The 23,961-nt window shown below is 29.5% G+C and overlaps 6 protein-coding genes and 7 non-coding genes across 15 annotated transcripts in view; 3 read left to right on the forward strand and 10 right to left on the reverse strand.

Annotated features, from left to right (window-relative positions):
- The first annotated feature begins 44 nt into the window (after window positions 1-44).
- On the forward strand, window positions 45-6,855 carry LOC119616300 (congested-like trachea protein). 2 transcript variants are annotated; one of them, XM_037972647.1, is made up of 6 exons: window positions 58-335; window positions 920-985; window positions 1,076-1,198; window positions 1,259-1,694; window positions 6,266-6,445; window positions 6,504-6,855. In XM_037972647.1, the coding sequence occupies exons 3-6, from the start codon at window positions 1,091-1,093 to the stop codon at window positions 6,689-6,691; spliced, it is 912 nt and encodes a 303-aa protein (XP_037828575.1). In that variant the 5' UTR covers window positions 58-335; window positions 920-985; window positions 1,076-1,090; the 3' UTR covers window positions 6,692-6,855. The 2 variants fall into 2 exon arrangements, with proteins under 2 accessions (XP_037828574.1, XP_037828575.1); XM_037972646.1 differs by lacking the exon at window positions 920-985 and having other exon boundaries at window positions 45-335.
- Window positions 2,134-5,186, reverse strand: LOC119616299 (slit homolog 1 protein-like). Its single transcript, XM_037972645.1, has 4 exons — window positions 4,989-5,186; window positions 4,184-4,781; window positions 3,236-4,122; window positions 2,134-3,168 (listed from the first exon to the last, which is right to left on the reverse strand). The coding sequence occupies exons 1-4, from the start codon at window positions 5,025-5,027 to the stop codon at window positions 2,329-2,331; spliced, it is 2,364 nt and encodes a 787-aa protein (XP_037828573.1). The 5' UTR covers window positions 5,028-5,186; the 3' UTR covers window positions 2,134-2,328.
- Window positions 6,856-7,119: 264 nt separating the features above from the next.
- LOC119616301 (congested-like trachea protein) lies at window positions 7,120-8,068 on the forward strand. 2 transcript variants are annotated; one of them, XM_037972649.1, is made up of 3 exons: window positions 7,120-7,280; window positions 7,351-7,431; window positions 7,493-8,068. In XM_037972649.1, the coding sequence occupies exons 2-3, from the start codon at window positions 7,374-7,376 to the stop codon at window positions 7,678-7,680; spliced, it is 246 nt and encodes an 81-aa protein (XP_037828577.1). In that variant the 5' UTR covers window positions 7,120-7,280; window positions 7,351-7,373; the 3' UTR covers window positions 7,681-8,068. The 2 variants fall into 2 exon arrangements, with proteins under 2 accessions (XP_037828577.1, XP_037828576.1); XM_037972648.1 differs by having other exon boundaries at window positions 7,120-7,431.
- Window positions 8,069-8,214: 146 nt separating this feature from the next.
- Window positions 8,215-13,114, reverse strand: LOC119616298 (meiosis regulator and mRNA stability factor 1-like). The gene is given in 10 exon segments (XM_037972644.1): window positions 8,215-8,366; window positions 8,431-8,499; window positions 8,558-9,423; window positions 9,478-9,739; window positions 9,797-10,063; window positions 10,127-11,605; window positions 11,659-11,790; window positions 11,891-12,625; window positions 12,627-13,011; window positions 13,095-13,114. Coding segments are annotated over 10 exon segments (4,347 nt in total). The 3' UTR covers window positions 8,215-8,234.
- Window positions 13,115-15,190: 2,076 nt separating this feature from the next.
- LOC119616329 (40S ribosomal protein S5a) lies at window positions 15,191-18,721 on the reverse strand. Its single transcript, XM_037972687.1, has 5 exons — window positions 18,615-18,721; window positions 17,607-18,006; window positions 17,225-17,341; window positions 16,719-16,817; window positions 15,191-15,347 (listed from the first exon to the last, which is right to left on the reverse strand). Exons 2-5 carry the CDS (start codon window positions 18,003-18,005, stop codon window positions 15,279-15,281), a joined length of 684 nt encoding a protein of 227 aa, XP_037828615.1. The 5' UTR covers window position 18,006; window positions 18,615-18,721; the 3' UTR covers window positions 15,191-15,278.
- Window positions 15,449-15,592, reverse strand: LOC119616351. The gene has a single exon (XR_005232529.1). It is a non-coding gene; the product is annotated as a small nucleolar RNA psi28S-1192 (small nucleolar RNA).
- LOC119616350 lies at window positions 15,647-15,790 on the reverse strand. Its single transcript, XR_005232528.1, has one exon. It is a non-coding gene; the product is annotated as a small nucleolar RNA psi28S-1192 (small nucleolar RNA).
- Window positions 15,853-15,996, reverse strand: LOC119616349. Its single transcript, XR_005232527.1, has one exon. It is a non-coding gene; the product is annotated as a small nucleolar RNA psi28S-1192 (small nucleolar RNA).
- On the reverse strand, window positions 16,034-16,188 carry LOC119616343. Its single transcript, XR_005232522.1, has one exon. It is a non-coding gene; the product is annotated as a small nucleolar RNA psi18S-1854 (small nucleolar RNA).
- LOC119616344 lies at window positions 16,362-16,500 on the reverse strand. The gene has a single exon (XR_005232523.1). It is a non-coding gene; the product is annotated as a small nucleolar RNA psi28S-1192 (small nucleolar RNA).
- LOC119616345 lies at window positions 16,532-16,677 on the reverse strand. Its single transcript, XR_005232524.1, has one exon. It is a non-coding gene; the product is annotated as a small nucleolar RNA psi28S-1192 (small nucleolar RNA).
- On the reverse strand, window positions 18,084-18,240 carry LOC119616348. Its single transcript, XR_005232526.1, has one exon. It is a non-coding gene; the product is annotated as a small nucleolar RNA psi18S-1854 (small nucleolar RNA).
- A 2,958-nt stretch (window positions 18,722-21,679) lies between the features above and the next one.
- Window positions 21,680-23,961, forward strand: part of LOC119616316 (scavenger receptor class B member 1) — a 37,135-nt gene continuing 34,853 nt past the window's right edge. Inside the window, exon 1 of the mRNA XM_037972667.1 lies at window positions 21,680-21,916. Within this exon, the coding sequence (XP_037828595.1) occupies window positions 21,898-21,916 (19 nt within the window). The 5' untranslated portion in view covers window positions 21,680-21,897. The remainder of the gene's footprint in view (window positions 21,917-23,961) is intronic.

Here is a 23,961-nt window from a genome sequence, read left to right on the forward strand (position 1 = left end):
AGTTTTTACTAGAAAATTATATTTTTAGGCAAACAAAGTGCTATCAAGTTTTTTGCTTTTGTTTTTATTTCAAACAGCTGTTTAGTACTCCGATTTTACATTTTTTTATTACAATTATTCAAAATAATTTTGACGTGTAAAAACTTTAATTAATAAATTAGTCGATATAACAATATCTATGAACAATTAAATGGCAATATAAAAGGAAATATCAAAAATAAATTAATTGTTTATTTTTTTTGCCACTATTGTTTTACATAATTGTCTCTCAACCACCTTCCACTGGACTTTGAACTGGTCATCATTTTTAAATAAATTTAAACACAATTTTCTAGGTAAGTTTCTTTATTTAAGAAATATTTTCTTTTTTTAAGAACTGTTAAATAAAATATTGCATTTTATTTTGTTCTGCAAATTTTTGTTTAACAATAAACAAGATTGATAACAATACTGATAAATTAATGGTGTTGAAAGGTTGTTAGTCTAGTTTTGATATCTTGTCTCATTAAAATACACGTACAGACATGTTAGTAACGTTGGGGACAACTTATTGTTTTGACTCGTTGGCGTTTAAAATTAATTATATATTCAGCTTTATGTTTCAATTTTAATCCATTTTAAGAACATTAAATATTAATATAATAAATTGTCTGAAAGCAATGAGATTTAAAAAGTTTATCACATTTTTAATTTTTGAAAATATGATCTCTATATCTAGCACATATTGTTAACAAACATTTCATTCAAATTAGAAACTCGACGTAATCATTTATTTTAGTGTTCTATACCAAAAGATCAAAATTGTATTTGCTCCCTAAGTCTTTAATTTATTTTTGTAAATATGTATTTTTAATAAATGTGTTGTTGTGTTAACAATTTTGCAATTCATCGTTATAATCCTATTATTGTATCATTATAGATTAAGAATTACAAGTTATTTGGATTATATATAATTTTGGAAGAGTTCAAAAGTCAATGATTAGTGGTACATATACACATATAAATAATTAATACAACTCCTTATTATAATATTTTTTTAAATACATATTCTTACATTACATTATATTCTTCCTAGCTTCATATTTGCAAAATGTCTGACTCAACTGAACGTAAGGCTAATCCCATCAAATCTTTCCTGAGCGGAGGTTTTGGAGGCATTTGCACTGTATTATCAGGTCATCCTTTAGATACTATTAAAGTATGTATACTTTATATTATTCCAAACATCTATTACACTAAAGAAACACTATTGGAATAGGTACGTTTACAAACTATGCCCCGCCCTGCTCCAGGTGAGCAGCCAATGTTTAAAGGAACTTTTGATTGTGCTGCCAAAACAATCAAAAACGAGGGTTTCCTAGGCTTATATAAAGGCATGTCAGCTCCCATGACCGGTGTGGCACCAATTTTCGCTTTATGTTTTGCTGGTTATGCGCTGGGAAAACGTGTTCAACAGACTGAAGGCAATACCAAATTAACATATTCCCAAACATTTGTGGCTGGTTCCTTTTCAGGTCTTCTATCCACTATTATTACTGCTCCTGGTGAGCGTATAAAATGCCTACTGCAAATTCAACAAGCCTCATCGGGGGCAGAACGTAAATATAATGGCATGGTTGATTGTGCCTTAAAATTGTACAAGGAAGGTGGCATTCGTTCTATCTATAAGGGTAGCTGTGCTACTCTACTCAGAGGTAAGTTATTTATATTTCATTAATAGGTGCGTATAAAATGTATTCATTTCATGTAAAGCCTTAATACTAACTACACCAACGTTATATTGTATTTCTATTCTAACAAAACCAAGCCATAAATTAATCATTCATTTAACACTTTTGCTTAAATTTTATATATATTTTTTTTAACGTTAGTCTAGAAAGGTTTATGAACAATACAGAAAATTGGGACAGAATGATTTTAATTACCGGTTATGGTCTATATGTCTAGGTCTATAGTTCAATAAAAGATAACGAAAATATTAATTACCGAAATTATTTTAAAAATCTGCAGATAACATAATACTGTTTTGAGTTCAATGTTATTACCAAATTGTATTAAATATACAACGTCATCCGGTTTGAACTTTGGAAGCACCGAAAACATAAAATATATGAGTGTCAGTAATATATTTTTTAAAAACTTTATTAAATCTTATTAAAAAGATAGTTAAAATTTTTGTACACGTAATATTAAAATGTTTCATCTTACCATTAAAAAAAAAAAACGAAATTAAAACTAAAAATCTAGACTTCCTCAATATCTTCATTTCCCTTGAATACCATATTTTATATTCTTATTGGATCACTGCACACTATGTTCGTTTTACATTTAGGTGTCATTCGAAAGTTCAACTTCGTTGCTCGTCGCATTTATTTCATTTTTCTCATCAAATTTAATGGTTTTAAAAACTTGATATCTCAATGAATTTTCGTGCATATTCTTTAAGGTATTTTTAATCTTCTCTTCCTTTTGTAATTGCCACATCATTCGATTTTGTAGATGATTATTAGAGTTTGTTTTCAATGGATTTTGTGCGGATTTTCTTTGCTTTCTCTCTTCAATCTTTTGCCAATGTGGTATTTTTTGACGTGTTGATGCAGTTGCTCGCAAATCAATATATTTCTTGTTACATTGCATTTGTTTACGCATGACATAGTAAACACTTCGTCCCTTAAAATTATCGCATCTTGGTGCCAATTTTTTATTGAATTTAAAATTCTGAATATTGCGACACGAAAGTTTTTTGCCAGAAAAGTAATCATTAATGCACCTTTCAGTGCTAGAACCCTTTTCTTGGTTAGTTATTTTAGCTTTCCAATTCATCATTTCACAAGAACATTTCCAAGGATTATTGTTAAGTCGTGCCAGTAACAACCTTTTTTGTTGGAAGAATGTTATAGGTAGCGCCTTCAACTGATTATCATTCAAATATATTTCCTCTAGGCTCTGTTGATCGTCAAAAAGTCCAGTAGGTATATAGGAGATATTATTTTTGGACAAATTTATTACTTTCAAGTTTTTACAACCCATGAAAGCATCCATGGAAATATCCTTGATATGGCAATTTGACAAATCTAATTCTTTTAGTTCGGAAAATCCTGCAAACGCATCAAACTCCACTGAGCCCAGCTGCCCACGCAATTTTAATTTTTCCAGCGATGTTAAATCCTATAAGAATTATAAACCATATTATTAAATTTTGAAAGCCATTTTCTGCTAATTTTCTTCTCCTTACCTTGAATATATTTTGATCTAAACTTTGTATAGTTACATTATTAATTTCCAATATTCTAAGTTTAGTTAACTTTTTAAATGGCTGATTACCCCACAACTCTAGGGCAGTTGCACCAGAACCAAAATACATTTCCTGTGTTTGATTCATGACCCAGAATGTGGCAGGGAAAATATAACGTATGGGATTGTGACGAAAATCAATACGTTCTAATTTAGGCAACGGCGGAAAACTCAATTCCGTTAGTTTAGTTAAATAGTTATCGCTTAAATCCAATACTTGCAACTCAAACAGGCCGGCTAAATTGCGATAGTGTAAATCATTTATATTATTGTGTGCCAACGATAAGGTTTTTAATTGTGTGGCGCCAGATAAAGCAAATGGTGGCACGACAGCAATATCATTGCGCTCCAAGGAGAGATGTTGCAATTCTTCTAGACCCATAAACATTTCCCAAGATAACTCATTTAAACCACATGACTGTATGCGCAAAACCTCTAACTGTTTCCAACCATAAAATGAGGGCATTTGAGATTTTTTCACTTCTTCTTTATATACTTCGTATGGTACAATTTCCAATTCATCTTGCTCTTGTTGTTGCAATTCGAATAATAGTTTCTTATCGTATGGTTTGATATTTTTATCCTCTACATTGAATTCCAAACTATTGAGCAATTCAATATTTGGTTTGTAGTCAAACACTTCTTTAGGATGCACCAAGTTTTTGGGTTTCTTAAAGATTTCGGATCCGATTAAAGTAATGGACTCAAAGTTGGCATGTTGTAAAAAGTTTAAGGGAGCATCTAGCAAAAAGCGTAAACCACGATCTTGAGGTCCTCGAATTTCTAAAGTAGTAAGTTGATTTAAGGGCTTCAAGATACTGCTATTCACTAAAATAAATAAAAAGTTGTGTTATATTTGACTTGATTAAATGACTAACTTGAGAATTACCTGTTTTATTCTTTCCTACTCCAGTGTACAGTAAAATCAAGGCTTGCATGTCATGGGGTAATGTTTTGATCAATTGTTCTGCGTCAGTATCCTCCTGAATTATACACGTAGCCTGTTTTATAAAAGGATTTGTTAAATAACTATAGTCTCCTTCATAGGACGACTCATTATCCATTAAATCGGCATCAGAATCGTTGTTATTGTTTTCGTTGTTTGCATTGTCCTCGTTTTGCTGGGGTGATAAATATTTCTGTTGCATGTAATTGATCCAACGTGATATTGGCAAATCCATTAAATGAGCGTATTGACAAACACAACCTTGTGGACATTGCGGCATGTCAATTTCTATAGCTGGAATGGAATTTATATTAACTTCCGTTTCCGGTTGTTTATAATAATCCATATCGTCGTCATGTTGTAGACGATGATTATGATGACGTTCCTGTTCTTCATATTGTTGCTGTTGTTCTTCGTTCTCATCATACGATGATGATATTATGTCATATTCATATTTATTTCGTTTTATTCTATTTTGCAAGTTTTTTCTATTGTTAGTTTTAGTGCCTCTATATTGAAATGTTGCTGTGATGCATATTTTCTGAAATAATAAAATATTTCTTTATTAATATTGCACTTTAATTCACATTTATTTATATGTTTGCTGCATCTCATCTTTATATAAGTCACATACAAGACTTTTTAACATATATTTTTGAGTTTATTGTTACATAAATATATCGTTATCTTTTGAATTTTATGCATTAACATGTTTAAAAATACAGATCTTTTTAATTAGTTTACTCACTACACAAAATATCAAGGTTAATATAAAAAACCACTTCATATTTTTAACAATTTTCCAATTTAATATAATTTATTAAAATTTAAATTTTTCAAAGATCAATTTTATATCTTAGATCAACATATTTTTCCAGAAATGTTATTTTTAAAATAATTATGTCGCATTGGAATATCACAAAATGTTAACTCTCTAAACGTATATTATTATTGGCGTGTAGCGTTGAAAAGACGATATAAAACTAAATATGAATTTTGTGAAAAAACATAAACCGCCTCCACTAAATTACAAAATTAAAAAGATTAAACTCGTATAAGTATTTATTGTATGTATCGTATATAAATATGAAGGAAATCGCGACGAAAAGGATGTTGTTATCAGTAAAATGTGTGTTCTTAAACATGTAGGCATATGCTATACAATCCAGAACTACTCTACTTCGTATAAATTTTATAAGTATTGTTTTTGAGTAAATTAAAAAAAAAAAAAAAACAAAATAAAGTCTTGTGCATAAATAGTAATTAAAAATAATATGTTATATATGTAATAAATGTGTATATGCAGTAATACATATATAATATAAATATATAATTAAAATGAAACATGAAAACAAATACTATTATATACTGGGATTGTAATACTTACGCAAATCTATACAAGAGCAACGTTTTTATATTTATTTTTACAAATTATTAGTACCAGTTTAACTTCTTAAAAATCCATACCTTTTAAAGTTATTTAAAATATTTAAATGTTTATGTTAAAATAATTACTAATATAATATCCACTTTATATAAAGAATAATTTTGAAAGTTTTAAATATTTCGTTGCTTAATTTTTTGGGTTTGGCAGTCTGAATTGAAATTCTGGTAGTTGGTTAAATTTCGAATTAATGGAGGGCTATATATCTATAAGTTTTAATCGTATTAGAGTTGCTACTTGTTTTCTTCTATTGTAATTTCATTAAAAATACATCATCTATTGCTGAAACTAATAATTTGTTTACTTTTTGTAAGATCGCTTTCTACAATCTTACTATGTGTTGATATTTTATATATATAAAGTATGATGTATAATGTTGTATATTTATTTGTTTATGTGTGTTTTGTGGTTAAAACATTTGTAAGATAAAATTTGATGCTGTGCAAAGTCAATTATAATTAACATATCATACATGTGTGCTGGTTATTAACATTTCATATTCATTTACATCAAGCCAAGCCAAGAGAATGAATGTTTGTGTAAAATATAAAAAATCAATTAAATCATATTTTCTCCTTAAGATTTGCCGGCTAACGGCTGTTACTTCTTGGTATACGAGTACTTACAAGAAGTTGCCAAAAAACAAAGTGGCAGTGATCAGGTCAGCTTAACTGCCACCCTATTTGCTGGTGGTTCTGCTGGTATTGCCTACTGGATAGTTGGTATGCCTGCCGATGTTTTAAAGAGCCGTTTACAAACAGGTAAGTGTGTCTTTAAACTTTCAATGTCCATATAAAATGTTATTCCTTTTATTTTAAGCTCCCGCTGGTACATATCAACACGGTATTCGTAGCGTTTTTAAGGAATTAATGCTTAAGGATGGACCTCTTGCCTTATATCGTGGTATAACACCCATAATGATTCGTGCTTTCCCAGCCAATGCCGCTTGCTTCTTTGGCATTGAATTGGCCAATAAAGTATTCAATAAATTCGCTCCAAATTTTTAGTTCCTTCACTAAAAACGTATAGGATATGTTAAAAATTTATATTTTTGTACATTTATCACGTATCTTAGATGCGCCCTATGTTTGATATTATTAGAATTTCTATAATAAGAAAAAGTGAAGACAAATAAATGCAAATTAGTTTGTATTATTTCAATCTATAAAAATATAAGCTTCAATTATATTTTTGAACTTTTGAAAGTTTTACATTGTTCTTAGAATGCGTTCCAAATTTGAGAAAAACATTTTTTATATTATTGATGCCGTTCTTTCCCTAAAAGAAAAGTCGATCTGCCATATTTCCCTAATGGAAAAGTTGTCGTTATGAACAAGACCGTTCCTTTTTTCTTGGTGTAGTGGTCAAAGTTTCAGTTCTCTAACATTGACAGAAGGTATTGGTAATGGCAGTGTACAAAAAATACTTTACAATTAGTTTTTTGCTTTCTAACTGCAATACATCAACCTTTTAATAAAAAGAAACATATACAAAAAACAAATATTTTTTGAGTTTTTAACTCAACAATTACTTATAATCTTCTCTCAAATTTTGAACCTGATCTTCATAGATGTTCCTGCAAATGGTACCTATTTTGTAAGTTATGAAGCCATAACCAAATTATTAGTAGAGAGTACTGGTTCTGAGTCAAAATTCTTTGCTTCAGTTTTTGCTGGTGGGGTTGCTGGAATGGCATACTGGATTTTAGGCATGCCAGCCGATGTGCTCAAAAGTCGTTTACAAACAGGTTTAATGCAAGACAAATAAATAAATATTTTATTTCAATTCAATTTGATTCTCAACTACAGCGCCGGAAGGTACTTACAAGCGAGGTATTCGTGAGGTCTTTGTAGAACTTATTAAAACCGATGGACCTTTTGCTTTGTATCGTGGTGTTACACCTGTAATGATACGTGCTTTTCCCGCAAATGCAGCCTGTTTTTTTGGTATTGAGTTGTGCAATATGTTTCTTAATTGGGTGGCTCCAAATTTTTAATATTAAATTTTAAAATGTTTTTTTATTTTTTATTTTAATTGGCATGCATTTTTTATTTTATAATAATGTTAACAAAATTTTATTATAAAAATATAAAAGATACAATTAGACCATTTTGATTTTCAAATTGTTTACAAAATTTTTAAAGTTTTTTTTTTAATTAAGATATTTAACATTTTTGTATATTATTAACTAAACTTAAATTGTTACAATATTATTGGTTATCTTAAATTAATGTTTTTCTAGTGGCATGTTTTAAGGATATTTAGATGTTATTACAATTTTGTTTTTTATTTAACAAAACGCTTTTAGTTTATGTTTCCTTTCTTTATAAGTTTGGCTGCCACAAAAACATTTTAACATTAAATATTTTTGTTATTTTAAGGGAGTGAAAATTAAATAATTTATTTTATTAAAATTAAATATTGGTATGAATTTATTCTAATCGATATAATCAATAAATATAATAGATATTTTCGGTAACATTTTTAGGCAAAATCATAAGATTATAAATTATAAATAATGACAATATAATTGAGTAAATAATAAATAACTTAAGCAATTTTTCTATCATGTGAATCGAAATTGAAAACTTGTTTCATATTTTCAGTTTTCGATAAACTATAAGGCGATAATAACATGGGCAAAACGTTTAGAGCTTTTAGTTCCGGCAATCGAATGTTTAACTGAAACAAATAATTGTATAAAGATTATATTGAATGGTGTTAATTTGCCAATTGTAATATTTACCAGATCATCTTTTGGTTTTTCACTATTATTATTATTTGTCCAAATTGGATCGATCCAAAATGGCATGTTCTATAATAAAAAGGAATGTTTATGACAATTTCAGTAGAATTAAATAAGAAGACCTTACCTCTGAAGGTGGTGTATCAGGCTTAGGAGGCTCATATATAGGACACATTTGTATATTGTTTACTAACTCATATAGACCAGTTGAGGCTTCAGTGGTAATTGGTATATAAGTAGGTTGGTTTGGTATCGTAACAGCTTGTGCCGGTACTGGTACTTGTGGTGGCGGCATCATCAGTGTCGGTAAATTTGCAGTTGTGACATCCATGAAAGGTTGCTGTTGATAAATGTTACAACCATGACGACGGTCCCATAATTTGGAGGTGGGATATACAGGTGGCACTTGTTGCAGCTGAACAGAGTTTGTTGCATTCATTTCTTGTTGTGGTTGCGATTGCGTTGGTGGCGGCTGTAAACCGCCCATTGGATTGACCAAATTATTTACACTACCATTTAAATCGCAATATGAAGATCCTGAAGTATTTGAGGAGGTATTAAATGATTGATTAAACATCATCGAGGAATTAAAGGAGTTCTCCTTGTTATTTGACATGTTGGACATGGATGTATTAAACATGTTGGAATGATGCGATGCTGTAGAATAAATCGACGAATTACTTAGGTTATTAAATGAATTGCCACTGGTATAATTTTTCGAAGAAGATGATGATCTCGATGTCTGTTGATAATAGTTTGAAGAGTTGTGTGATCGATAATTGTTAGATGATGAGTAAGAGTTGTTATAGGATGAAGATGAGGATGAATCCGAGGACATAGCACGAGTTTTAGCTGGAGGCCCCTGGTTATTGGAATTACGATTATTATGCTCGCTTAATGGGGGGCGAGAAGGACGTAAAGTTTTTTGTTTGTTGTAGGGTAATTTTAAAGATCCAAACATATGCTTGTGATTAGCGTAGAAAGATAGACGCACTAAAAGGAAACAATTGAATATAGTTTTATACGAATAAAGGCTCTGATACTTACTCTCAGAATTCGGTACCAGGGTAATTTCCGATCGTTCTTGTGTTACACCCAGATTTATATTGAAAATATCTTCATGTGCTGTTAAAATTGAAAACAAATTTGGATAACCAAATTCAAAGGTTGTACTTATTGTACAATCCAATGTCGTTTTAATATCATGCACTATCATGGTTGAGCGCTGCTCCAACAAACGTATAACATTGATCAAAAATTTCATGAATCCGGACATGCTCACATGGGAAATATTGTTTTCAGTAGTTATCTAAAAAATTAAGGAAATTGTAGAACATTACTTTAAAAACTTAATTAATTAACATGCCTCAAGAGCGTGCTTCATGGCTCGTATAGTTGACTCTGTTGTGTTTTCCTTAAATTTTTCATTGAACCCTTTTATGAATTCGCTAAGTGTTAAAGATTTATTCAATTCCTCGGGGGATGCCTGGACTTGTTCATTGTTTTGATTATTTTTATCAAATTTTTCCACTTCGTGGGCTAAAAGATATTTGCTTGCTTTATAAGAAAGATTACGAAAAGCGGTATCATTATTGTGGCAAATAATCCATTTGGAGTCATCTTTTTGAAAGACCTTTAAGAAAAATTGAATTAATAATGTTAAATAATTAAATTAAAGTTAAATGATTTAATAAACCTCTACATATGGTAATAATTCGATTGCTTTTGAAATATCTTTAACTCCTAATGACTGAGGTGTTATTTGATAACCGTATTTCTTCTTGTGCAACTTCATAACGTCCTCTAACTTTACAGATGTTTTTGAAGAACCTGTTGTTTTAGCTATAAGTTCCTCTACTTGTTCCGAAAAAACTCTTCTTGCTACCTTGGCAGTTAAGTAAATTTTTTTGTCCTCATCATTAGTAAGCTCCATTTCGACTACACCATGTACCGCTTCCATAAGATCAGCTAACTTTTGAAAGCCATAATCACTTAAACGACACTGATAACCAAAGTGATAGTGATAAGAGCGAACAAACTTCTGAAAGAGTATTGTATATTGTGGAGCATTACGAAACAACTCTACAATTTCTCCCGCAAAAATGCACGTTTTTTCCAGCTCACTAGACGTTTGTTTACGCTTGGGAATCGAGATTAATATGTCTTTGCCATTTTGAACTCTGGAAATTACGACAATGTTTGAATTAACAAGGCCATCTAATATATCATCAATATCGCACACTCCATAATCGGTAACATCAAAGGTTCTATTCTGTGTTTGGGCAAATATGGTGGGCAATTGCGAGAGCAGAACCGATTTATTGCCATGTGCACGAAGAACTCTTAACAAATCTGAAGTAAAACGCCGAATTTGCGTGCGATGTGTTAAAGTAATTTGACGATTTTCTCCATCACCCATAATTTGAACCACGGCCGACAGAGCTTCGAACAGCTCTATGAGTTTGGTATAACCATAATCCGCTACGCGACACTGTTTACCAAAGTGGTTATGATAAGCTGGTATGAAACGATTAAATTTCATAGTAGCTTTCGGAGACATTTTCACCAGTTCTATAACTTCACGGGAAATTTGATATAATGGATCGGATATAGAGTTTTTCGAATATATTTGATTGGAAGAGCCACCGTTTTCCTTGTTTAATTCCAACCAACCCAATATTTTAATACCGAAATTATTAACGGTTATTTGTATGCCCTGGACACAACATACCAAGTGTTCCAAATTAACACCATTATCATTAGGTGTGATTTGAGCTTTCAATTGCCCCTCGATGCAATGTACTAGGGAAGCTACCGGTATATCGCCGGCATGATTTTTCAACAGAGGATGTATAATTTGTTGTATTTCAGCTATGGTCATAAATACATTTGGTAAGGGTTCAATTTCTTGCTCAGCCCATCCCTTATGTTGTTCTCTCTTAAAGTGTATAGTACAATACGGAACACTATGTTGCAATCCCTCCATTAGGGGAGAACTTTCCAATGAGTTAACTAAATCAGGATGCAAGGTAATAAATTTCTCTTCATTATTATCTGAATTAATAATGCAAATGTCCTGCATTTTATAAAGATCCAAAACACTAATGGAGGTTTTGAAACGCGATTGAAATAGTTCACGAAACTTATACATGGGTAGAGTATAGCAAGGAACATCCTATAAAAGGGAAATGGTTAATCAGAATAATATATGCCATCAATACTACATACTTTTAGTAGTCCAGCTACTTGACATCTTAAAGTGTTTATTTCAGTCAAAGAAGAATCACGTGTATACGATACCAACATACGCTTGTGACCAATTTTTTTGCGATGTAAATTCGAAACTACTTGTTTTGCAAACTGTATGTGTAGTACAAAAATTAGAAAAAAAAATGTTTCCATTAATTACAAACAGAATAGATATTTTTTGTTATTTCATTAAAGCATGATTAATACTTACGTACAAATCCGGGACAGTCACTTTAGCATATGAACTACCCTCGAATGTTAACGAAACCACTGGTGTTATAGGTTTCAGTTGATTTAGTAGGAAATTTCTTAAACTAGCTTCATCCATAGAGAAATCAAGATTTGTTATTTGCAAAGTGACCGTGTCATTAGGGTCACCAGCTGTTGCGTACGTTTGGCTAGAATTATATGGAGTTGAGGTCATGACGGTACCACCAGAGCTACAAGAAGAAGTAACAACCGTTGCTAAAGAAACAGATGAGCTTTTATTATCGGTAGTCGACACATTTGTAGTGACAATATTTGGTACTAATGATGAAGCTACAGCATGGGCATATGTAAATTCTGATGAGCCAGCAGAACATTGCGCTGCGGTAGTTGTGGCCATGGAATGTGAATGTAAAGGTGCCTGAACCGATGCCGAGGGTAGCGGTGCAGTTGATGTTATAGTTTGACCCAAACCAGGTGGGCATGTTTGATATATAGGTGTAGCAAACTGATTGTAACCAGCACCGTTGGTTAAAACAGAAGTAGAAATAGCACTTGTAGTGTGTATGGGTTGATGTATGGTCGAGGAGTTTGTGGTGTTGCAGCGATTGTAAGGCATATAACGATTTCTTTGATAACCATATGATGAGCCATTGGATTGATTTGGATAATAAGCCTGGGTGACCGATGTGTGATTGCTGTGGTTATGTTGATTAGTGTGCGAATCATGTGTCGGTACAGTGGTTGGTCATCATTGTGTTGCTTCCATGCATGTAGCTACCAGCACTGGTGTATTTGCTCATCAATGAAGAGGGTATTACTTTATTTGTATAAATATGATTTGGTTGATGACCATTGCCATTCTTACCACAAACACCTCCTCCTCCAGCAGCCCCAACATTATAATAACGACTTGAGTTACGATTGTTGTTAACATCCACAATGTTATTTGCCACTGAAGCTGGCACAGTTGTATAGTAAGCATTATTTGTTAAGTAATCATAATCTCCATTTAATTGCTGAACGCCCACTATTTGATTGATGGGATGATGTGTAGGCGCCTGCGCCTGTGTCTGACCGACATTGTAGTTTATGTAAACATTAGTTGATTCATCTGGATGTATGCTGATAATGAGACGAACGTTTTTTCAAAATTTTTAAAGAATAGTTTGTGGATAAAATATTTAATATTAGGAAAATTGACATACCTGTAGTAACGTTCTGCCATTGTTTTAATTTTAGAAAATTTTATTTCATTTCATGTAGAAAATAGTTTGTAGGATTTCTCATAAACAATTAAACAGTTATCTGGAATATGTTACAAATTAATTAATTAGAAGCCAATAAATTAGATCCATAAAAATAAGTTTTGATTTGCTAAAAATATATCCCGGGAAAAATATAGATAACGGTTTCGCGAAAATCCTTATATTTTATGAATTCAAAAAAGCATGGTCAAATAGAAAAATCTAGAATTTGGAAAATGGAATTTGGTATTCCTTTATTAAAATGTATAAAAACGTCTGTAAAATTATAACTGGGATAAAGGTGTTTTCAGAAGTATATAAAAATAACGTTGTCCATTTACAGACAGTGGATTTACAGTAGAAATTTTACCCTATTGGTCCAGAATCTTGCAGTTTTCAATTTGTATCTTTACATAGCAAAATAAAGTGCTTTCCTCTGGCAAATACAATAAAATGCATTTAAATTCAAATAATGAGATTTGCAATTATTATTTTTTCTTTGATAAAAATGAAATTATAAAATAAAAAAAGTTTTATCAGAAAAAAATATCTAACTGTAAATTATAAAAAAACTCACGCCTAAATTTAGGATGATGCAGGCTTTATTAAAAAGAAAAGGCGCCAAAATTAGATTATTTTTTTAGGTTGTTTTACCTTTCTTGGTTTCTTATGTATGTAGAGGTATATAGAAATAAAATAGTTTTAAATTATATGTATAAAATTTATATTATTTATTAGAAAATAATCACTTGTTGTTTTGTAGCAATAAAATCTTATTTATTTAACTAGTTTTCATTAAATTTTATATTAATGAATATTTTCCATAAAAAGTTCCTTTTTAAACTTAAATAATTTTTCTCAAAAAAAAAATTTATCTATTTTGCACAAATATTTTCAAAGACGCGACAATTTCGATTTAAAATATGGATTTTTTTGTTTAATATTATATGTTTTAGAAAATTATTTGAAAGATTTTTTTAACACAACACCAGACATATAATATATATTTTGTTTTCTTTAAAATGTTCACGTTTTAACTTTGCGCGCATTATAGTCGTTGTGTCGGTAGAGAAATATTTGAAAACGGTAGCCTATGTGATGGATTTATACCAAGAGAGTTAAAAAATTTGATCCAAGAGAAGAAAAAAAAAACATAGAAAGTGTTATACCGTTACAATTGAATTTGTATCTCAATTATGTCAAATAAAATATCGTTTACATTGGAAGAGAGTTTTTCTTATTACATATTCTTCATCAAATGCACTGAGATAAAAATTAAGAATTTTAGAATTGTCTAGAAAAATTACATATAATTAAACTCTCTCAAATATTGATTTCAATATTTTTAAAATAATTATTTTCTCCATATGTAAGTTTAATTAATATTAATATTAAATGTAATAATCCCTTTTAAAATCTGCTGTATTCCTAAACTCATGCTTTGCAGTGCAACTGTCACGTACTCGTGCAAACTTTGGCAATGTATTGCATTTCATACACTTTGCAATTATTACCCAAACAAAATGATGTTGCGTTAAACTTATTTTTCTTTCAATTTTAAATGTTGCAAACAAAATTCGGTTTAATTTTAAACAAGCGCCGTAAATAAAGTAATTTTAAGATTTTATTTCTAATTAAAAATCGTTAACTGTTAAATCTCGGCTAAATTTAAAATAAATGCCACAATTTTAATATTTTGATTTTGTTTCCACTAAAAATTTTAGTTTTCTAAAAATTAATTGTTAATTTTTTCCACTTAAAAATTAATTTTTCGTAATTTTCTTTTTCTAAAAATTTTTCAATTTTATTTTTCAGTAAAAAAAATAATTTTTCCCTAAAAAATTTGACTAAGATTTGAATTAGAATAAAAAAAATCCCTAAAAATTAATTTGTTTATTTTCTGCTTTCTCATATTCATCGAATATTCAGATCCCAGTCAATGATTAAAAATTGCTACAAATTTACTCAAATATAATTAATATTATTAAAGATATTTTCTAAAATGTTCTTTCAACGGCTTAACAAGCTAATAAATAGAAAAAAAAAACAGAAATACATATTTTTTAGAGATGTGTTTTATTATCTTTTCATTACTTAAAAAAAGTGTAAATATATACACATGATAAAAACAGTATATGTATGCATTTATCTGTTGGACTTGGCAACACGTTCCAATTCATCCTTCTTCTTGATGGCATAAGAGTTGGAAGAACCCTGGAAATAAATTAAAATACAAAAAAAAATGTTAATTTTAAAATCCACAAAATAAAATTTATTTTGAATTTTATAAATAAAAATATATATATAGATATAAGAAATGTAGTTCTACGTTTCTCGGGCACATTGAAATGTTCAATTACTTCAAGCGCCAGGATAATAAAACAAGATTACTCTAGTCTACAAGCGAGGCTATAGCCAATTGATTAAAGTACATGACACAGCATTAGAGTAGACATAATTTATAAACGTTCATTAAAAAAGGTTTAATATAAATATACAGATATTGGTAAATGAAGTGTAGTTCTACGTTTCTCGGGCACATTGAAATGTTTAATTACTTCAAGCGCCAGGATAATAAAACAAGATTGCTCTTGTCTACAAGCGAGGCTATAGCCAATTGATTAAAGTACATGACACAGCATTAGAGTAGACATAATTTTTAAACGTTCATTTGAAAAAAAAGAAAGGTTTAATATAAATATACAGATATTGGTAAATGAAGTGTAGTTCTACGTTTCTCGGGCACATTGAAATGTTCAATTACTTCAAGCGCCAGGATAATAAAACAAGATTGCTCTTGTCTACAAGCGAGGCTATAGTCAATTGATTAAAGTACATGACACAGCATTAGAGTAGACATAATATTTAAACGATCTGTAGAAATTGTATTATAATTTGATTTTATTAGATTGTTGATTTTCACTTTATTAAGGTTTATATCTTTGAGACGATATCCTTAAGAGGAATAGTTAAACATGGGGTTTTATGTGGTCCTTTTGAATACCAAAGATAACTTTAAATGTCTTCTAAGGTTTTAGTTAAGGACTTGGCGAATATTTTATTAAAATGAACGTTTATTTGGGAATTTTTATGTAATTTGTTTAGATTGTTGATTTTTACTTTATTAAATGTCTTCTAAGGTTTTAGTAAAGGACTTACTAAATACATTTCTGAAGGACCCCTTTAATACAGGGAAACCTATGACTCTTATATAATAGAGCTAAATTATTTTGTAGTTTTACGTTTCTCGAGTACGTTAAAATGTTAATTACTTTAAGTACTAGGATAATAAAACTTTGTTCTAGTCCACAAGCGAGGCTAAGATATTGGAAAATTATATATAAAAAAGCATTAGAGTGGACATATTACGACTCAATAGAAACTTTGTTTAAATTATTTTTTGTGATTTTACGTTTCTCGAGCAATAATTCAGCCATGAAAGGTAAAAAATTATTGCTAGGATAATAAAACCTTCTCTTGCTCTTGTCTACAAGCGAGGCAATAGAAATGTATAGACATTAAACTGCATTAGAGTAGACTAATTAAATAACTATAAATACAAATTAAGATTGGAAGATAAATTACCTTAGCAGCGTTGATCAATTCATCGGCCAAGCATTCAGCAATGGTCTTGATGTTTCTGAAGGCAGCTTCGCGGGCACCGGTGCACAACAACCAAATAGCCTGAAAAAGTTGAAAATATTTTAATAAACAAATGCTTCAACTTTCTTGAAATATAAAGAATAAATTTTATTTTAAAGCATGTTTAAAGATTTCTTCAAGTTCGTGTTTTATAACAGCAAACTTATTAAAATAGATTTCTTAAATTTGCTCTAGCCCAGTAGCATAACCTTACATTTTTCGATGTTATAATGTAAGCAATTAACCTGGGCTTGTTTATACTTGAAATGTATCTTTATTTCATACATTAAATGCCAATTAAAAGAGCTAAATAATGCTACGGATGAAAGACAATTATTGGGTAAATTAACTTCTTATAGCCAGGTGTTATAGTCCTTCAAACACTTGTAGTTTTGAAAGATATTGTACAAGGCATAGGTATATTTTTACATGTTTGGATAAAAACTTACTTGGTTGACACGACGGAGGGGCGATACATCGACGGCTTGACGACGTACAGTACCAGCACGACCGATACGGGTGGAATCTTCACGGGGGCCAGAGTTGATGATGGCGCTAACAAGGATCTACAAATGAAATTAAATGTAATTAGTAAATTTCTATTTTTGTTTAAAAAAATTTAAAAATTTATAGAAAATTGTGCTTTAATTTAAAACATTCATAAAACAGTATTTATTTAAACTGATTTATTTACGATTAAATCAAATTATTTTAATCTTTGTCTTATTCTACCTGTATGATGAGTTGATTACAAGATAATTCTCAACAACAGTTTAGCATAAGACAGAAAAGGCATTGTAAACAATTTATAACATGATTGTTAGGACTTACTTGCAAAGGATTTTCACCAGTCAACAAGTGAATGATTTCGAAGGAATGTTTGACAATACGGCAAGCCATGAGTTTCTTGCCGTTATTGCGACCCTTCATCATCAAGGAGCAGGTCAAACGTTCAACAATGGGGCATTGAGCCTTGCGGAAACGCTTGGCGGCATAACGACCAGCAGAGTGAGGTAAATAACGGGCGAACTTCTCCTTGACGGAGATGTAATCTTGCAAAGAGATGTCATTGACGGTAACATCATCGCAAGACCAGCGACCGAACAATTTAATTTCGGGCAATTCAGTGGTGGAGACAACGTTGGTTTCCAACAAAGTCTCAGCACCCTCAGTCTCAATTGGAGGTTGCTCCTCAAAGGTTTCGGTAACGTTCTCAGCAACTTCAGCCATGCTAAAGAATTAAAAAAAAAAACATGTTATTAGTCACAATCCATTAAGCACGCTTCAGACAAAATGTTTATTTAGGAATTGTATGGAATGTTGTTTTTCACTTTATTAAGGTTCATATCTTTGAGCCGATATCCTTAAGAGGAATAGTTAAACATGGTGTTTTCTGTAGTCCAATTGAATACCAAAGTTACCAACTTTAAAGCAACTAAAGGTTTTAGTTATGGACGGAGTAACTAATATTTGATTCATTGTAATTATAAGGAAAATATAAAAGTTTTTAAATGTCGGCAAACCACACTACACACATTTTATCAACACTATAGAATTCAGAGTTTAGTTTACATTGTTTTCTTTTATAATTTGTAGTAAATTAAAATCTTTTATTTACACGTGTAATTTAACAATTCAATGGGCGGAATTTATGGTCTCACATTTTTGACATTTCCACTTAACCTCATTTTTTCCATTAAAATCTTTAAAACTTTTTTCACTACTTTAACGTTTAAAACTCATTAATTTTTGATGATACAATGGTGTAGGGAAGTTTTTAAAATATTTATTCATCATTTTATATCGATTTAATAGCAAATTTTCAATAAAAATTCTTACTTTTTCACTACGAAAAATTATCCCCGATGCAAACAGCAATGGCGTTCGCCAGAAAAAGAACATGTTGACGCAATGCTGCCAAGTTTGTGCGCGCTGTATCCGGTTGTCAAAACTGTCAATTTATTGTTTTGGTAAATGTGGCACTCTTCTGACGTTTTTTAGCGATATGGTAGTTTGTTTTTCAAAGTTTTATTTGTTTACAAGAGATGGCGCTAGGATATGTACAAAAATAACTAACTTGTAAAATATAATAAAATTTTATTTTTTTTTTTTAATTTATTTTTAAACCAATTAATTAATATATATATATATTATTTATGTAAATTTACACCAGTTTGTAGATTTTACTAATACACAATTACTTAAACGAATTTAAACTGCATAGTAATTTAAAAACATTTAAAAAATAGAATTTTTTAATACATATTTTTAATTTATTACAATTTTAAGTTGAATGGATATTTTAAATCACTCTTTCAATTGCAGGAAGTTTTTTTAATTTACTAACGATTGTTTCTTTTTTGCTAGTTAACAACTATTACAAGATTTTAATATGTTTTACACTACATATTACATACATATGTACATATGCATATTTTACTACTTAATGGTAATTAATATAGCATTTTATATTTTCAGCATGATTGCATCTTATTGATGTAAAGCCCTTTTTACAGTTTTTTTTCAGTTTTAGGAAGTAGTTCTATTGCTAGCAGATGTGATATTTGATGCAATCATTAACCACAGCAATAATACTTCCTCTCTGAAATTGATAAAACTCGAAACTGCTTCATCATTTAATACAATTAAATGGACGACCTCACATGATCTCAATTTTGAAATTTAATAAACAAAATATAGGTATAAGGTGTTTCGGAAATTAGTAATATTTACACTCTACCTTGTAATTACTTTTAATTTTATTTTTCCATTAATTTATAGACAGAAGTTGTAGCAAAAATTATATTTTTTAATTTCTATAAAAAGTAAACAAAAAATACGTCAGTGTATTGATTATATTACTTATAGCTAATCATAGATTATTATTGATTGTGTTCTTTTTAAAGTTGATGATTTTTAATGAATTTTAATTACAGATTTTAAATGAAATTTTGTAGTTGATACTTTACAGTAAATATTTTATTACATATTAGAAATTCTTTATAAAAAAATTACAAAATGGCAAGAAAAACTATTGTAATGGTAGAAAAAACACGTAATTTTGAAAACATTTCGTTAAATTATTTTATTAATTTTAACTTGTTTACAAATTGTAAACATTCCCTATGTACTAGTGGCAATTAAAAGTTACATCGTTCAAAATTTATAAAATTATTTTGTAAAATAATTTAATTGAAATTGTATGTAAAAGTGATTTTGTAAAATATTTTATTAAATGATTTTGTAATTTTAATAAATGATTTTGCAATAGAAATCTTTGTTAAAAAATTTAAAAGAATTTGGAAAATTCTGAAATTGAGTCAACAAATTTGTAACCCAGAGACTTAAGTATACTTTTCTAAAGGGTTGAGCTAAATCCGAATCTGTCTCCAGAATTTCTCTATCACATTAGGATATATCGTGTTCTAAAAACCGAAAATCCATGTTTTTGGCCATATGTGAGGCCTCCTAAAAGCGGGATGTCGCTTTTATTTATGAAATCCGTTATATCATCTGAAAGTCCAATCTGTCGATCTCTAGATATATTGAAACCTGATGTGATGGAGAAATTCTGATGCTCAATCCATTAGAAAAGTAAACTTTCGTCTCTGTGTTTCGACTTTGTTGATGTCTTGTAAAATGCAGACTTGTGACAAAAAGCTTAATATTAGTTCTGAGCAAATTGGTATAATCTTTGGTGGGGGACAATTCTTTTCAGTTCTTTTTTGCTTTTTATATTTCAAATATATTTCTTTAAGTGTATTTTGAAAATGAATAAACTTTAAAAGTTCCTGCCCATCATTTTCATTATCACTAAATCTAACAGTAATTTTTTAATGTTTACATTTATTTATAAAAAATAATGTACAACAAATATTAATTACAAAACCATTCACACTTATTTAAACGTGAGAAACAAATTGAACAAAATTATATAAAAATATTGATAATCTTTCATTGAACTTTGTTAAAATAGATTTATTTACTGTCTATCGCCATAAAAATAATACGAATGAAAAGACAATACCCCACCTTATTACCTACACACGCCTAGTTATGGAAAATAATTTGTAGGAAATCGCCAGTGACTTCATCTGTACATTGTCCCAGTCAATTAATATAAAAATTTTAACCTCATTTAAACGCTTCACTTAATTTGTTGTATAATTTACGTTCCTTTTATAAATATTTTGAATGGAAGAAAATGATTAAGTACTAATATTAAGGACTTTCACAGTATGCGTTTATTACCTCATTATATGGGTTAATTTTTAAGTATTAAAAAAATAGGTTAAACCTTAAAAAAAATCCTTGTTTTTCAGCTGAGAATATTTGCGTAATACTTTTTTTAATTTCTAGGTCTAGGTTATTAGTATTTGGTTTTTTTTATTATCACGTATATAGCTTAAGGCAGGTTAATTGATATTTGTTTAATAATTAAATTAAGATTGTCCCAGTAGCAACAAAATATGTTGACGCCATTGGGTTATCATTTCACATGGGTCTTAGAGTAGCCTTCATAGCAAAGACAACCTCATTCTTTAATTTTATATAATTTTTTTTATTACCAAAACAAATAATTTGTTTTCCTTATTTTTACATTTTAATTGCGGGAAAAACAAGAATATGGACCACTGACGGTTACAATGTAGACCTAAATAATTAAAATTTTACAAATGTCTATAGATTTATAAGTCTATTGTTTTGTTTTTTTTTTTTTTTTGAGAGAGTTGTTTAAAAAAATACTTGTATTAGTTGCACGAGTATTTTGTATATATTTTTTTGAAATATTTTATTAACGTATACCAAGAAATGTCTTATCAATTAATTAAGTTGTGTATTATTAAAATATAAGTTCGGCATTAAAAGTTGAAAGTATGGTTCGTTTTTTTCTCTGATTAAGTCTTGATTAAATTTCTACTTGAGTATAAATAAATAATATTTAATATTTTTGATTTTAAATGCGTGATTTTACTCAACGACAAAGAACACTTAATTAAAAAATAAACTAAAAAAAATATTATTTTTATTGAAAAAAAAACGAACATTTTTGTGAGAATATTTAAGGTTGAATGCTACAACGAAATAAATAAAGTTAAAAAAGTCCTTCTTAAAAATAACAATGATACTAATAATAAAATGTAAGTTTAAAAAAAGTTTAGTTTTACTAAATTATAATTTACAAATTAAACAAAATATTAAATGTTCCTTTAATTATAACTCGAGCTAAATAAGCACAGCTAACATTTTATTAAAAAAAGAATAGAAATAATTAAATAAGCAAAATAAGCATTTCTATCATTGTTTAAATAAAATGAGAAAATAAATTTTTATTTAAAATTATTTATTCTTCTCTTTGAGACTTTTTTCAATTTTTTTATTTTATAAAGATTTTATTTTTTTTAAGTGTTATGAAAAGTGTGTTTAAGTATTAAAGGTAAAAAATTCAACTTTTGATCACCGGAAATGATTTGGTATGTATTTTTTTCAATTTATCACAGTGCCAAAATATACAAAGAGTGTCAAAATTGATGCGTACGTAATAAAATTAACATACTTTTAGGAGTAAACAAAATAATTTTGTAAATTCTGCGAAAATTTTGTAAAATAATATAATTTTGCTGGTAAGGAAAAGCAAATTTGGATAGTAAATTGTGGTACAGATATACTTGTCAAAGATCCCTTTAAGCCCTCATAGCGCCGCTCCTGATGAAATTGTGGGGTACATTATAAACAGGAATACACCTTGGCTACGTCCATGTCAAATTGTATACCAATTATTTCCAAATAATTTCCATTATGCCCCACTGTGTATTGTTTTTCATTACAAACGGGTGGCGTGACCCATAGTTCGGTAGGAGTTTAGATAGTCTCTGCTTCTAAAAAAGGGGAGGTCATGTCCAAATGCATGTCTTCAATTCCGATACTCCTACAACTCCCGTCGTAATGTGGGGGGTGCTGGTCGACGCATTTTTATTAACCCGGTGTTAAGAGCACCCTGAGCTTAGATCATCAAGGTAGACGCTCAAGTTAATTATAGACAGATCTGTGTATCGTAATAATGATTTTAATTTATTTTGATTCAAAACTTTTTATCGGTTAACCCATATAATACAAGCAGAGTACTGAAATACGACATAGGAAACTATTGAATCAAAATCTTTCCACAAAATTTAATTAAAATCGGTCCACAATTGACCCTATATAAGCCCTCTTGCAGAAAATCAATTTATTGTTAATAAATCGATTAAAAATCAAAGTATTAAGAGAAATTTAACAAAAATGATTCATTATTAGAAAGTAATCATTCTCGTAAAGAGAAAGACTGAAGTCCATAATTGAGTTCGTATAAAAGGCCCTCTTACGAATATCACCCTAATGTTCATTAACATTAATATTAACATATGACAAGGTATATAATATTCGGTTTAGTCTAATATAACACTCTTACTTGTTTCGCTTAAGTTCTTTATTACTATTTACATTTAGCCATCGAACCCACTACCATACGCTGATAGGGAGGAACAAACATCCATGTATTCTAATTTCTTTATCTTTTTGTAAACAACTATCAAATGAAAACAGAATGTTATAGAATAGAAGAAATAGAAAATTATAAATAAACACAATTTAACAAACTTATAATAAAAAAATAACCAAATTCATATTTAAAACTTTTTCCTGTATTCCGGAAAAATTGCTTTTTGATTACTGTTGCCAATTTTTAAAATAATTTGATAATTTTGACACGTGTGTGTGTTGTACATTTTCATATTTACATATTTATTATATTAGAACAAAGTGTAAAATTCACTTCATTTTGTCATTAATTAAATAACACAAGTAAGTGTTTTATTTCCAAATACAATCTATGTTGTTACGCCAAGGGGTCAAGGTGGCTTCCCGTTTTTATTTTTATACCCTACACCACTATAGTGGGGGAGGGTATTATATGTTTGTGCTGATGTTTGTAACAACCCACAAAAAAATTGTTCTAAAGTATACCAATCGACTCAGAATCACTTTTGAAGTCGATGTAAATTTTGTCTACAGGTCTATGGGATGACCCAAAGACGAAGCCTATTGAAAATGTTTGAAATCGGTCCCTTGACCTAACCATCATACAACCGTATCTGTATAGGGCTTTTAAGTTCATAATTATGTTAAATGTTCTAGTATCTAAAGA

The sequence above is a fragment of the Lucilia sericata genome, unplaced genomic scaffold (assembly GCF_015586225.1).
Source record: "Lucilia sericata isolate MDLA Ls3-8-SP2 unplaced genomic scaffold, ASM1558622v1 Contig000067F_arrow, whole genome shotgun sequence".
In the NCBI taxonomy this organism is placed as follows: domain Eukaryota; kingdom Metazoa; phylum Arthropoda; class Insecta; order Diptera; family Calliphoridae; genus Lucilia; species Lucilia sericata.